Source organism: Lepus europaeus, chromosome 22 (assembly GCF_033115175.1).
Source record: "Lepus europaeus isolate LE1 chromosome 22, mLepTim1.pri, whole genome shotgun sequence".
Lineage (NCBI taxonomy): Eukaryota > Metazoa > Chordata > Mammalia > Lagomorpha > Leporidae > Lepus > Lepus europaeus.
Window position 1 is genome coordinate 8,363,754 of NC_084848.1, and position 16,134 is coordinate 8,379,887.

General features: G+C 59.4%; 1 protein-coding gene across 1 annotated transcript; it reads right to left on the bottom strand.

The window, feature by feature from the left end:
- Window positions 1-335: 335 nt before the first annotated feature.
- Window positions 336-4,762, bottom strand: LOC133751178 (alpha-1-antitrypsin-related protein-like). Its single transcript, XM_062181025.1, has 4 exons — window positions 4,123-4,762; window positions 2,454-2,724; window positions 1,310-1,454; window positions 336-521 (listed from the first exon to the last, which is right to left on the bottom strand). Exons 1-4 carry the CDS (start codon window positions 4,760-4,762, stop codon window positions 336-338), a joined length of 1,242 nt encoding a protein of 413 aa, XP_062037009.1.
- Between the last annotated feature and the right edge of the window lie 11,372 nt (window positions 4,763-16,134).

Genomic DNA, 16,134 nt, shown 5'->3' on the forward strand with positions numbered 1-16,134 from the left:
AGGAGGATGTGGACATTCAGTGGGCCTAGGCCTTCGGTCTGAGGCACGCCGTCCTCCAAGGATTCCCCATGTCACTGGAAAGCCCAGAGCATTCCTGGAGGAGAAGGGCTCAGAGCCTCGGGGTGTGGCTCCACCACACTCAGCCCTGCCCACAGGGCTCTGTGCTGTGCAGGGACCTTATGGACGTGGGCGCAGGCAGCGCCGAGCCAGTGGAATCTACACGGGCTCCGTGGCAGGAGGGGTTTGCAGGTGGACTCAGGGAGGGATGCTCAGACTTTTAATGTGCTGGTGGGGCTGGGGTCGGTCCCAGGTTCAGGGCTGAAGTTGAGGGGTTGTTAGTGTGCAGTGGGATTCACCACTTTTCCCACGAAGAGGGGAAAGTGCATATTATTGTCCTTGAGGATGAATAGGAAGGGCCTGTTGAACTTGACAGTGAGGTTGTTGGCCTTGTTGCTCCCGGCATTGGCTTTTCGGACTTTAGTGAATCCCTCATTCATGATTAGCACCGCCTTGTGCACGGCCTGGAGGCACAGAAGCAGAGCCATGAGCTGAGCCTGTGCCGGCCCCACCCAGGCCTGGACAGGGACCAGGTGGAAGGCGCACCCAGGAGCGGTTCACGTGGGCTTTTCTGCTGCTAGCTGGGGCTGCTCTGTCCCGACCCTCTGCCCTGGGTCCTCCCACACTTTTCTCTCTCTCTCATCTGAGGCCATCCCACCCTCCCCTCCATTTCTGACCCACACCCCTAGCCTCCTGGTTGCACCCCAGCCTCAGCAGGGGACGATGGCCTTGTCCCCGCTGTGTGCCTCCATCGCACTCTGTTCTCATTACGATTTTCAGGTCCTTGGGCGCAAGGGCTATGGGGTGGCACTCACAGTGCCCGTTCTGTCCCCACCGTGTGAAGCCTCTAACTGAGCTCCACTTGGTCACTGGTCCCGCTGATGTCACTGAGCAGCCGTCACCCGTAGCTCAACTCCCTCATGTTCAGACGTGACAGTAACGTGGCCCCATGCACAGAGGGAAGGGGCCAGGATGTGCTTTGAGTCACTGACTCTGATCTCTGTGTTAGGGCAGGGAAATTGAGGTCCAGACGAGAAGGCCATGGGCACACTGAGCCAGGGGTTGCTGACCCAAGCTCGGGGGGCTCCTAGCATGGAGCCCCCTCCTGAAATCTGTCCCCCGACACTTCCCGTCCCAATGCATCAAGTGGGCCCTGGGAGCAGCCAGGTCTGACCTGGTGTGCATCTCGGGCTGTCCCCATCTCCTGCTAGGGCCCTGCCCCCCAGGATACCAGTCAGTGGGGCGACCTCACCTTGGAGAGCTTCACAGGTGCCCTTGTGATCCGAGAGAAGTCAGCCTTGTCGCTGAAGACCTGGGTGATGCCCAGTTTGCTCAGGATGGGTTTCAGATCGTGGGTCCCAGAGATGGAGAATCTGGGGAGGAACACGCTGGCAGACCTGTCGTGTGGGAAGACAATGAAAACGTCTCATCCTTGCTCCCGTCCTCTGGGGCCCAGCGTGGGCACTGTATTCCTTCCTCTTGTTTTCTCCCACTGAGCGCGGCCCCTCCCCCACACCCACAGGGACGCTGACTCGGTCATTGTCCTCGTGGCCCCCATTGCAGCAGGTGTCAGAGTGGCAGCACCCACAGGGCCCACTGTCCTGCCAGCCCCTGGAAAGCCACCTCCCCTGAGAAGCCCCCCAGGCAGATCCAGGGTGTCGCTGGAAGAGCATCTCATGCTGCCCTGCAGAGTTGATGCCCCCCCCCCACCGGGGCCTCCCCAGTGCCTGGCTCTCAGGGGAACATGGCTGGCAGTGGCAGGTGCTGAGTGACAGCTGTCTCATGGGGGAGGAGAGTGGACCTGGCAGGCTTAGGGCCCAGCTCTGGTTGTCTGTGGGGAGCAGGTGTGGGCCCTGGGAGGGTCCATGGAGGGCGGGCAGACTGGCACTGGGGCTCTGTGACCAGTTCTAGTTGCGGCCCTTCCCGGGCCCTGTGCTCATCCCCGGCACATTTCCTGTTCAAATCTGCACTCTGTTGGTGTGTGTCGTGTCAAGTGCAGTTCGCTCCTGTCACCCGAGTGACACGACGGCGGCGCCAGCTCTCTGGGCCCCTGCTCTGCCGGGCCTCTCCGTGAGGCCTCTTCCCCTGTGCACAGGGACATCTGCGCGTGGACCGTACACTCAGCTGCCACGTTTGTCAGCAAGCCTCCTAGCTTGTCCCAGCACCTCTTGGCTGGCCTGGGCCCACACCCAGGGCGGGAGGGGAGGTCGCCAGGAGCAGGCCCTTGGCCCCCTCCCATGGTCTCTGATCTCTGACACAGGCTGCCTTTCTGATGTGGGCTCTGGCTGGCTGGGAGCACGAGGTCACCCTCCCCGGTCTCTGGATGTCCCAGTGGGCTCAGTCCTGACACAGCTCAGGGGCCAGGCAGGCCGGGGTGCCCTGGGTGGGGAGGTCACCTCGTTCCCGTGTGTCTCAGGATCTCTTCAAAGTGCTGGCGAGTCAGTCTCCTCTCCAGCTGTCCCATCTTCTTGGGGTCAGGCAGGAAGAAGAAGGCGGTATCCCCTCCTACCCCATGCAGCACCAGCACCCAGCTGGACAGGGATTCATCTCGGTGCAGGTAAAATGTGCCCAGGTGGTTCACCATGGGCACCAGGATGGCTCGGTTCTTTTGCACATGGAAGTTCTCCTGCACGGGGTGCATCGCCTGCACTTCGTCGATCCATTTCCCTGGGGAGGGGGAAGGTGGGAGGGGACCTTGAGGGACCTGAGGCGGCGGGAGGAGCCCCGAGCCCTGTTTCTGAGATGCACCTCCTTGATCCTCAGCTTCACCATCTGCAAAATGGGCTAAAACCAGAGCGATCAGGCCTGGGGTGGCTCCAGGGGGGACTCTGAAGCCAGGAGGGTCATGGGATTCTGTGGTGCTCAGTGGGCAGAGTGAGATGCTGCTGGTGTGGGTGACATTGACAGCGGGCAGAAGCATGGCTCTGAAGGCAGAACAGTGGGGTTGGGTTTTCTGTCTGTTTCTGGCCTGGGGGGGTGGTGTTATAAAAACTGAAGAGGGGCCAGGGGTTGGCACAGGGGGTTAAGTCGCCACTTGTGAAGCCAGCATCCCATACCACAGCCCAAGTTCAAGTCCTGGCTGCTCCGCTCCCAATCCAACTCCCTGTTAATGTGCCTGAGAAGGCCGCAGAAGAGGCTTCAAGAGGCCCCTGCCTCCCACGGAGATCTGGACAGCATTCCTGGCTCCTGGCTTCTGCGTGGCCCAGCCCTGGCCACTGAGACCTTTTAGGGAGTGAACCAGCAGATGGAAGATCTCTCTCTCCTATGTCTCTGTTATGCTGTCTTTCGAATAAATAAAATAAGTCTTCAAAAGAACCCTAATGAAGAACCAGAAGTCCTCATGTGTACTTGGGGACACTTTCCCGGGCGCTCCCTGGCCCTTGCTGCTGGGCGGGCAGTCGTCACCCAGGGCGAGCACTCTGGGTGCTGCTCCTAAGTCCTTGTCCTGGGAGCTGCAGGGGCAATGCAGGTATCCAGGAAGCCTCCCCCTGAGTGACACCAAGAGGACCCCACTGTGAAGACAGCCAGAGAGGCAGGTGCTCCAGGGACCCCAGGACCCTCCTTCCTCACTGGAGGGGAGGTGATGGCTGGAGAGGCCAAGCCCCGTGCTAGGTCTCAGTGGAGCTGGCAGCTCAGTTGTGTTGGCCTCATCCTGGTGCCCTGCACTGCAGGACTGTGCAGGGAGGGAGCCCCATGGGGAGGGCACGGCCCTGGCCTTGACCCTGAGCTCTCCCTGGGACAGTGGGAGCGGCCTCAGAGCACCCTGTGGGCCCCAACCTCTGCCGTGCTGAGCACTCGTGGGCAGGAGGGCGGCTGGGAGGCGAGGGGAGCTCTCACCCCAGTGAGGGCTCTGAGAGTCCTGCCGAGGAGACGACGCTCTGACCGCCCTTCACTCATTCCCCAACCTGCACGCACTTTATTGTTCAGGTGTGGACAGCAGAAGCAGCCACGTCAAGACGCCCTGCCATGCTCCACCTGCCTTGTCGGGACATTGAAGAAGTGCAGTGGGAGACTCCCTTTGGACAATTTTCCTGGAGCTGGCGTGGGTTCACGTTCCGGCCTTACCGTGAAAGAATATGTAATTCACCAGGACGAGCCTCGTGGCGTTATCCAAACCCTGAACCACGTCCAGTATTTTTCTCTTTGTTTCTTTCTCTACGTAGTTGTTGATGTGTTTCCTGGCCGCTTTGGTGTCCTGGAAGTTAACAGTCGTGACTTTGGAGTGGTACCAGTACTTGATCCCTTCTAGAAACGTAGCCACTGGCTTCAGACCCTTGTCCATGAACAGGCTGCTCCCGGTGAGCAGCTGGGTCTTGTGGCCCGTCTGCAGGATCCTGTGGATCATCTGCTGGAAGCACCCGTGGATCAGAGCCTCAGGGGTCTCCTTGGGGTAGAACTTCAGGGTCTCCTGGATCAGGCTGCGAGTGTCACCCCAGGCGCCCAGGGAGAGCATGGCTAGGGCGGCTGTGATGCTCAGCGGGGAGAATAAGATGTTGCTGGTGTTTGACCAATAGGAGGGCTCTGTGTACATGGCGAAGGCAAGGTCAGTAATGACGTTGGCCAGGCTGTGGCAGGTGAGGTGGGCCTGGTGGTCTGCGTCGGACTCAGCACTATCCTGCTGCAGGCTGCCTTCGGCCTGGGCCCGGGGCACCAGGCAGCACAGAGCGGCCAGCGCCAGGAGGCTCCATGGGACAGGCAGTGGCATCGTCCTGCAGGAGAGAGAAGGGGGTGCCAAGGCCTCAGTCAAGGCCCAGGGTTTCCACGGACACCATGGAGGAGGGACCTTGTCCCAGCAAACAGTCCCCAGGTGCTAATTGCTTTTTATCACCCCCTGTCTTTGAATAAGGTTTGTCCCCTCTGAAACTCATGTAGGAGTTGACTCCCCACTGTGGGTGGCTCCAAGGGTAGAAATACAATCTGCCATGGTGTTTGGGGGTAGGTGGCACAGGGGACGGCCATCAGCATGGAGCCGCCAAGACTCAATCCTGGCCCTGGGCAAGTCCCCTCTGCCTGCTGTGCTGCAGCTCCTCTGTCATACCCCGGGGGCACCCAGGAACACAGGGAGAAACACGGACACAGGGAGAAACACGGACACAGGGAGACACAGGACACAGGGAGACACACGGACACAGGGAGACACACAGACACAGGGAGAAACACGGACACAGGGAGACACACGGACACAGGGAGACGCAGGAACACAGGGTGACGCACGGACACAGGGAGACACATGGACACAGGGAGACACACGGACACAGGGAGACACACGGACACAGGGAGACGCAGGAACACAGGGTGACGCATGGACACAGGGAGACACACGGACACAGGGAGACACACGGACACAGGGAGACGCAGGAACACAGGGAGACGCAGGAACACAGGGAGAAACACGGACACAGGGAGACACATGGACACAGGGAGAAACACAGACACAGGGAGACACACGGACACAGGGAGACACACGGACACAGGGAGATGCAGGAACACAGGGAGAAACACGGGCACAGGGAGACACATGGACACAGGGAGACACACGGACACAGGGAGACACACGGACACAGGGAGACGCAGGAACACAGGGAGACGCAGGAACACAGGGAGAAACACGGACACAGGGAGACACATGGACACAGGGAGAAACACAGACACAGGGAGACACACGGACACAGGGAGACACATGGACACAGGGAGATGCAGGAACACAGGGAGAAACACGGGCACAGGGAGACACATGGACACAGGGAGAAACACGGACACAGGGAGACGCAGGAACACAGGGTGACGCATGGACACAGGGAGACACACGGACACAGGGAGACACACGGACACAGGGAGACGCAGGAACACAGGGAGACGCAGGAACACAGGGAGAAACACGGACACAGGGAGACACATGGACACAGGGAGAAACACAGACACAGGGAGAAACACAGACACAGGGAGACACACGGACACAGGGAGACACACGGACACAGGGAGACGCAGGAACACAGGGTGACGCATGGACACAGGGAGACACACGGACACAGGGAGACACACGGACACAGGGAGACGCAGGAACACAGGGAGACGCAGGAACACAGGGAGAAACACGGACACAGGGAGACACATGGACACAGGGAGAAACACAGACACAGGGAGACACACGGACACAGGGAGACACACGGACACAGGGAGATGCAGGAACACAGGGAGAAACACGGGCACAGGGAGACACATGGACACAGGGAGACACACGGACACAGGGAGACACACGGACACAGGGAGACGCAGGAACACAGGGAGACGCAGGAACACAGGGAGAAACACGGACACAGGGAGACACATGGACACAGGGAGAAACACAGACACAGGGAGACACACGGACACAGGGAGACACATGGACACAGGGAGATGCAGGAACACAGGGAGAAACACGGGCACAGGGAGACACATGGACACAGGGAGAAACACGGACACAGGGAGACGCAGGAACACAGGGTGACGCATGGACACAGGGAGACACACGGACACAGGGAGACACACGGACACAGGGAGACGCAGGAACACAGGGAGACGCAGGAACACAGGGAGAAACACGGACACAGGGAGACACATGGACACAGGGAGAAACACAGACACAGGGAGAAACACAGACACAGGGAGACACACGGACACAGGGAGACACACGGACACAGGGAGACGCAGGAACACAGGGTGACGCATGGACACAGGGAGACACACGGACACAGGGAGACACACGGACACAGGGAGACGCAGGAACACAGGGAGACGCAGGAACACAGGGAGAAACACGGACACAGGGAGACACATGGACACAGGGAGAAACACAGACACAGGGAGAAACACAGACACAGGGAGACACACGGACACAGGGAGACACACGGACACAGGGAGACGCAGGAACACAGGGAGACGCAGGAACACAGGGAGAAACACGGACACAGGGAGACACATGGACACAGGGAGAAACACAGACACAGGGAGACACACGGACACAGGGAGACACACGGACACAGGGAGATGCAGGAACACAGGGAGAAACACGGGCACAGGGAGACACATGGACACAGGGAGACACACGGACACAGGGAGACACACGGACACAGGGAGACGCAGGAACACAGGGAGACGCAGGAACACAGGGAGAAACACGGACACAGGGAGACACATGGACACAGGGAGAAACACAGACACAGGGAGACACACGGACACAGGGAGACACATGGACACAGGGAGATGCAGGAACACAGGGAGAAACACGGGCACAGGGAGACACATGGACACAGGGAGAAACACGGACACAGGGAGACGCAGGAACACAGGGTGACGCATGGACACAGGGAGACACACGGACACAGGGAGACACACGGACACAGGGAGACGCAGGAACACAGGGAGACGCAGGAACACAGGGAGAAACACGGACACAGGGAGACACATGGACACAGGGAGAAACACAGACACAGGGAGAAACACAGACACAGGGAGACACACGGACACAGGGAGACACACGGACACAGGGAGACGCAGGAACACAGGGTGACGCATGGACACAGGGAGACACACGGACACAGGGAGACACACGGACACAGGGAGACGCAGGAACACAGGGAGACGCAGGAACACAGGGAGAAACACGGACACAGGGAGACACATGGACACAGGGAGAAACACAGACACAGGGAGACACACGGACACAGGGAGACACACGGACACAGGGAGATGCAGGAACACAGGGAGAAACACGGGCACAGGGAGACACATGGACACAGGGAGACACACGGACACAGGGAGACACACGGACACAGGGAGACGCAGGAACACAGGGAGACGCAGGAACACAGGGAGAAACACGGACACAGGGAGACACATGGACACAGGGAGAAACACAGACACAGGGAGACACACGGACACAGGGAGACACATGGACACAGGGAGATGCAGGAACACAGGGAGAAACACGGGCACAGGGAGACACATGGACACAGGGAGAAACACGGACACAGGGAGACGCAGGAACACAGGGTGACGCATGGACACAGGGAGACACACGGACACAGGGAGACACACGGACACAGGGAGACGCAGGAACACAGGGAGACGCAGGAACACAGGGAGAAACACGGACACAGGGAGACACATGGACACAGGGAGAAACACAGACACAGGGAGAAACACAGACACAGGGAGACACACGGACACAGGGAGACACACGGACACAGGGAGACGCAGGAACACAGGGTGACGCATGGACACAGGGAGACACACGGACACAGGGAGACACACGGACACAGGGAGACGCAGGAACACAGGGAGACGCAGGAACACAGGGAGAAACACGGACACAGGGAGACACATGGACACAGGGAGAAACACAGACACAGGGAGAAACACAGACACAGGGAGACACACGGACACAGGGAGACACACGGACACAGGGAGACGCAGGAACACAGGGTGACGCATGGACACAGGGAGACACACGGACACAGGGAGACACACGGACACAGGGAGACGCAGGAACACAGGGAGACGCAGGAACACAGGGAGAAACACGGACACAGGGAGACACATGGACACAGGGAGAAACACAGACACAGGGAGACACACGGACACAGGGAGACACACGGACACAGGGAGATGCAGGAACACAGGGAGAAACACGGGCACAGGGAGACACATGGACACAGGGAGAAACACGGACACAGGGAGACGCAGGAACACAGGGAGACACACGGACACAGGGAGACACACGGACACAGGGAGACACACGGACACAGGGAGACGCAGGAACACAGGGAGACGCAGGAACACAGGGAGAAACACGGACACAGGGAGACACATGGACACAGGGAGAAACACAGACACAGGGAGAAACACAGACACAGGGAGACACACGGACACAGGGAGACACACGGACACAGGGAGACGCAGGAACACAGGGTGACGCATGGACACAGGGAGACACACGGACACAGGGAGACACACGGACACAGGGAGACGCAGGAACACAGGGAGACGCAGGAACACAGGGAGAAACACGGACACAGGGAGACACATGGACACAGGGAGAAACACAGACACAGGGAGACACACGGACACAGGGAGACACACGGACACAGGGAGATGCAGGAACACAGGGAGAAACACGGACACAGGGAGACACACGGACACAGGGAGACACATGGACACAGGGAGAAACACAGACACAGGGAGAAACACAGACAGGGAGACACACGGACACAGGGAGACACACAGACACAGGGAGATGCAGGAACACAGGGAGAAACACGGGCACAGGGAGACACATGGACACAGGGAGAAACACGGACACAGGGAGACACATGGACACAGGGAGAAACACGGACACAGGGAGACACATGGACACAGGGAGAAACACAGACACAGGGAGACACACGGACACAGGGAGACACACGGACACAGGGAGACACACGGACACAGGGAGACACAGGACACAGGGAGTCACAGGACACAGGGAGATGCAGGAACACAGGGAGACACACGGACACAGGGAGACACACGGACACAGGGAGACACAGGACACAGGGAGTCACAGGACACAGGGAGACCCAGGAACACAGGGAGACGCACAGACACAGGGAGTCGCAGGAACACAGGACTCCCCCTGTCTCACCTGGGACTCTGCCACCAAGAGTACCATCACCTCGGACCAGAACCACCAGCAAAAATCAACCAATTTTTCTCTAATGTGCCAAGTATCATGGGAGGAATAGAAGAAAAGGGACTGAGATATCATCATTAAAGAACTGGACTCGACCACCTGGGCGTCTGCTCACCTCCTGCCCAGCACCGCCCTGGCTCTCAGGGACCTGGACTCGCTGCCGCCCGCACACTCTGCCAGTGCTCACACCGCTGTGCTGCCCTGGCTGATGAGGAAGCAAAGCCCAGAGGGTGGGCGATGCCCGAGGGCAGCAGGCAGGTCCAGGCAAAGCCGGAACCTCACAGCCACAGCTGGGCCCGGAGTCCATGCCCTGCGCAGCTCCGCTCACTCCTGCATTGGCCTTGACGGGCCGGTGTCCCACCCCGGGGTACGACAGAGGACGCTGCAGCACAGCAGGCAGAGGGGACTTGCCCAGGGCTCTCCTGGGTCAGGTCAGGCCCAGGAAGGACGTCCAGGCCTCAGAAAAGTCACTGGGGCCGCACTGATGGCCACTGTGGACCGCCCAGAGGGCCGGCATCCTCCAGCCATGGCGCAGCCAGAACCCGGGGCAGCCCTGGCCCTGAGGCTCTCACGGACTCTGCCTCTCATCTCCAAGTATGACTCAGCGTCTCCACTGCAGAGGCTCAGCGTGACTCAGCAGTTTGCTCAAGGCCACCCAGCAGGTCAGGCTGGGGCCGGTTGCACCGCCAGCTTTTGCTTGGGTGCCCCGTGTTCAGCTCATCCCCTGTGCACCTGCTGGTGCTGAGGCTGCACCTGCTGCTCAGCTGGTCCTGCAGATCGCACTGTGGGGCCGGGTGTGGCTGTGCTGGGTGGGGCGGGGCTGTCCTGTGCAGTGTGGGCCGGGCAGGAGCCCTGCTCCCTGGATGGCAGTGACACTGTCTCCCAGCATCACTGAGGACCTCCTGGCCCATCCATGCAAGGGCTCAGGACCCAATGGCTGACGGGGGAGTCCCCTGCTCCCTGCCTGGCCCAGTGCTACCCTCTGTTCAGAGCAGGCTTGGGTCATGGGAGACCCAACTCCATTCACTTCCCTGGGCCAAAGAGTCCCCGGGAGCCAGGTAGTGGGGGTGCACGCCCCTTCTTCCTGGAGCAGGGCCCTGTTTGGGGCCCTGTGGTTTTCCCCCCTGGCCTGCTGGGTCAGGCCTGGAGGAGGCCCCAGCCGATCCTCTCACCCTCACCGTGGGGCTCAGAGCCCCGGAGCTCAGTGCTGTGCCCACTGAACCCTTTCTGGGAGCCGCTGTCCCTGCAGCTTCCTGGGTGCGCCCCGTGGGGCCTGGGCTCCCGGCCCTGCACATGAGCTGAGATTCCTGCCAGCAGCGCGTGGCCGTCCTGGCCACCACCTGTGTCCCCGCCACAGCCAGCACTGACGGGGGCAGGGACCTGCTGGTGTCTCCAGGAAAGCAGGTGTGCGGGGAGGAGGGTTCATGGAGACCTGCAGGAATCCCACCAATCCCAGAGCAGCCGTGACCCAGACAAACACTGCGCCCTCCTCTGCCCTCCTTTCTGTGCTGGTTGCATCCGGAGAAATAAATGTGGAGTCAAACCTTACACTGGTTCTGAGAAGAGAATGTTGTCAACTCCAAGCCTTCAAGGTGAACGGGCACGAACCCAGACAGGCAGAGGGCAGGCGGCGGGAGAGGCAGCCGGGCTAACTGAGCAGTAACGGGCACACCGCTCCCTTGCAGGCGGCTGCTGTGGCCAGGAGGTCAAGGGCAGGGCCCCTGTGGCAGGAGGGTGGACGAAGCAGAAGTGAGAGGACCCGGGCATCCTGTGGGATTCTGGGTAACCGGCCACCGTGGGCCGGAGGTAAGAGGGCCCCCTTTCTCCTCCAGGGAGTCAGGGCAGGGCGGGGATCAGGAATCCACAAACCGAGGTCTAGGACTGTGGCTCGGCTGGGGGAGAAAGGACTCCAAGGAGGAGCCCCTGAAGGGACCCACAGGGAGGGGCTGTGGTGGGGGTACTCCTCCGGACCCTGCAGGTGGGAGGGACATGGGTGAGGCTCAGGAGGACACAGGCTGGGTCTGAGCACAGGCGGGGCGGGAGCAGGAGGGCAAGGAGCAGTCAATTACCCCCACCCCAGCACCTGCCTGTGTCATACCCTGTGTGCCGGGAGCTGCCCAGTGACTCCCACATGACTGCCCAGGGCCGTGGCCGAGGCCTGGCTGCCCATGCTCAGTCCTGGCTCTGCCCACAGGAGCTACAGCTCTGTGTGCCTCAGTTTCCCCTGTGTGGAGTGGGCCCAGCACTCACCCCCACGGCAGCTCAGGAGGCTCAGCAGAACCTGCAGGTGCACAGGAGGCCCGTGGGGCTGGACCAGCGGTGCTGGTGTCCCACACTCAGGCACGGCCTTCGGGGACTTATAGCGCTGTCCAGGGGGTGTGGGGACACTCAGTTCCCGTGTGACCAGGACGTCTGTCCTGAAATGAGCCTGGCACAGCTCCAGCCCATGGCCAGGTGGGTGCTGCCCGGGGCTGATCGCCTCCCAGGGCCTGGCTTTCCTGCTCTGAAGTGGCTTAGTCCTGCGGAACCCCAGGTGCCAGGCCACCAGTAAGTATGGGACGCCTGGGAGCCCTTTGTCACCCCCTCTGCCAATGTACGAGAGTCTACCCCAGCAGTGAGCCACTGACCCCTTACAGACTCCTCCTGATTCCAGACTCTGGGTCTCCCAGAACTGGGATTGGATAATTTTCTCTTTAAATCCTTGGCGTCTGCAATGGCAGCCACAGGCCCTCAGCGCTGCTCCTGCTCTGCCGGGTCTGTGCCCCTCCGGCCCATGTAGAGAGTTAGTGTTAAGACAGACCGAGTCCCATCCCCATGTGCTCCTGGCTCCCAGCCAGAGTGGAGGCACCGGGGAAGCCGGCGTCAGACAAGGCCACTGTGATGCAGGCGGGGATGCCGAAGGCTGAGAGCTGAGGCTGCAGCTGGTTGAGGCGCGGCCCCAAAGCCAGGGTCAGGCAGCGCTGGGGGAGACGCCCAGTGGTCTGCCTCCTAGCTCAGGCTGGTCTTCTTTGTGCCCAGGTCGGGCGTCTATGTCTTGCTAATCTTCTGGCCATGGGAAGAAAGAGATGGGGGAAGCTTGCCCAGTGATTCCTTTTGGAACCCACAGTCTTGATGCCTGTTTGAGGGTCTGCAAGCATTAGCACTAGAAACGCCCCTTTGTATATTAAACTGTGAGGAGCCCGGAGTTACACCCTCTGTGCATCTTGCAGCCCAGGACACTGAGGCACAGACTGAGGGCGACTCGGTAAGGGGAAGGCAGAGGTGCATCTAGGCTGACGTGCTGGCCTTAGCATCCTGGTACGTTCATGTGGCAAGCGACCGGAGAAGGACGGCATCCCACAAATACTTCCCAGAATGCACTGTGAGGACATCGCAGCCAATTCAACAAAAAAAGTGCTTTATGGAATGCACCTTCCTGGTTTTGTGTGTTCCCTTTGTGCTCTGTTCAGGTAGCAGAGCGAAATTTCTAGAATCCCGTCATCTCTGATTGTTCATCACGGTGCGTACCTTGTGTTCCCAGATAGCCCTGAACGGCCAGCACATTGGTTTGGACAGGTGGCCTTGACTCCTGCCAGGGAACAGCCCTGGGACATGCTGGTTGTGGCCAGCACAGGCACCAGTCTCCTCACCCCACAGCCATTGTGTGAGGCACACAGGGGCTCTGCCCATCCTGGTGACACGGTCACCGGGCTGGACGGGGCTTCCTGTCCTCACGTCCCTGCTACGCACCTTCTGCCTCCAGTTCCTTTAACCGTTCCCTCCATGCTGACGCCAGTGGTTAGTGCGAAGCCAGCAGCAGTGATGCGAGGACCACAACCACCCAGGGCCTGCTCCGGGCATCTCTGACCTTGGGTGACCACCCCTCCTTGCTGCCCAGGTGCCGGCCACTAGAAGGAAGAATGGAGAGGATGGTGGAAACCTTAGCTCTGTCCCTGCTCAGGTGCTGTGGAGCTTGGGGTTTATTCCTTCAGGAAACTGGGCTCTGGGGAACCGTCGTGGTCAGCCGGCTTCAGACACAGGCAGCAGGTGAGGCCGAGGCCCCCTGGGCTGCACCGACACCTGGACCCCAACGTGAGCTCTGGGCTGGGCACGGCTGGGATAGGGACTTTGGAGAAATTAAAAACCGCGGCTTTAAGTCATCCTGGAAGTCTTAACTCCGTCCTCCTGTCCCATCTTACGGAAGACGACTCTGTGCCCAGAGAAGGGCAGGACCCTGCCCAGGGCACACAGCCACTGTCTCTGTCTGTTCACAGACACCACGGTGAGGATCCAGTCCTCCTGGGGCGCCTGTGTCCTGGCCAGGGGCAGCTTGCTTGGGGACAGTGCTTTTCTCTGACATCTCCCCAGGAGTCACCATGCGCCCCCTGAGAGTGGGCTCAGATCCCTGCAGAAGCCGATCCTGGCTCTGGGCCCGGCCATGAGCTCTGCTGGCTACACAGTTTGAGAACACCCAACCCCAGGCAGGCCTCCCTCCCTCCCAGCTAGCATCAGAGCAAGGGAACCTGCCTCTCATTCTCTCCCTCCCCTGGACGGAGCAGGTGTCTGTGTGGTTGCTGACGGCACAAACGCCAGGACCCAGGAGCTGCTGGGAGGGGAGTCGGTGTGCCACCTGTGCCTCCTGGTTCAGACTCGGTTCCACTTGGTGAAGGTGGCGCCCCTTGCAGGGCAGAGCCCGTACTTCCAGAGTTCCACGCGGTGAGGCGAGGGTCTTGCACTGCCTGCATGGGTGAGTGAGGCCAGGACTCTGCCGACCTGGCTGAGCACAGAGCCTGGCCCGAGTGTCTCCCCCACTCCGCCCCCGTGCAGAGCAGGGCAGGGACTCCCAGGACTGCTGCTCTGATTTAGCGGGGCATCCCTTTGCAGTGACCGGGCACGTTTCTCCTGCAGAGTCTAGAGTTCCCTCCTGTGCTGTGCATGGGCCGTTGAGTCCAGCAGAGACACTCGGGTTAGATGAGATGCTCACGGTGAGAACCTCCGCCCGTCCTGGCTGTCCAAGTCCCTGTGGGCCTCTCGCCCTGATGTCCACGATTGCCCAGGTAGGGACCTTCCAGCTCTTCTTTCATTCACGGGGTATCTATGCCTTTACTTTTTTGTCTTCAGACAGCATCCAAATGTCAACATGCACTCACTCACTGGTGGCTGTCTCAGAGGCTGTTTTCATTATTTTATGTTAAAATGTTTTTGGGGAGGGGACCCAGCATTATGGTGTAACAGGTTAAGCCACTGCCTGTGTCACCAGCATCACACACAGGCACTGAATTAAGTCCCGGCTGCTCCGCTTCCGATCCAGCTCCCAGCTAATGGCCTAGGAAAGCAGTAGAAAGTGGTCCCAATGCTTGGGCCTCTGCACCCACCTGGGAGATCCTGGTGAAGCTTCTGGCTTCAGCCTGGCCCTGCTCCAGCCCCAGCTGCTGTGCTCATTTGAGGAGTGAGCCAGTTGATGAAAGATCTCTCTCTCTCTCTCTCTCTCTCTCTCTCTCTCTCTCTCATTCTGCCTTTCAAATAAATAAAATAAATCTTTGAAAATGTGTTTTTTGTTGGCCTGGGATATTTCAAAAGGCCTGACTTTAAAGTTCACATAGTTTTTCTTCTGCTTTATCTGGTCTATCGTGAGCCTTTCGACTGCATTTTTTCTTCGATGTAATGAGTTCTTCCTTTGCAAGATCTGTTTGGTTCTTGATCCAGATTTCTGTGTGCTGAGTTTCCCATATGTGTCAGGATTTTGTTGTCTTAATTTTCGTGAACCTCCCGCCCACTGCACTCTTATATCTTGTTGAGCTTCCCACTAGTCAGTCTTTGAATTCTTTTTAAGATTTATTTATTTCTTTGAAAGGCAGAGTTAGGAGAGGCAGAGGCAGAGAAAGAGAGGTTTTCCATTGCTGGTTCACACCCCAGATGGCTGCAATGGCCAGAGCTGCACTGATCCGCAGCCAGGAGCCAGGAACCTCTTCTGTGTCTTTCACGCAGGTGCAGGGGCCCAAGCACTTGGGCCATCTTCTGCTGCCTTCCCAGGCCATAGCAGTAGGCTGGATGGGAAGAAGTGCAGCAGCATCTGGAACCGGTGCCCACATAGGATCCACACTGCAGGCAGCTATGCCACAGCGCGGGTCCCATTCTTTGAATTCTTTACCTGGCATTTCATCCACTCTCTCTGTGAGTCTATTGCTCCAGGGGTATTGCACTCTTAGCAGGTGTCATGTTACCCTGCCCCTTTGTGCTCCTGCCTCTTTGTTGGTGTTGGCTCATCTGACAACCAAGTTTCTCCTTGTCTGTAGTTGTGGCATTCCTAGCGAAAGGATTTTCCCTGAATCTGCTGTTCCCTTCAGCTGGCAGTCTGGTGCGCTGGCTCGGCTTCGGGTCTAGCTTTG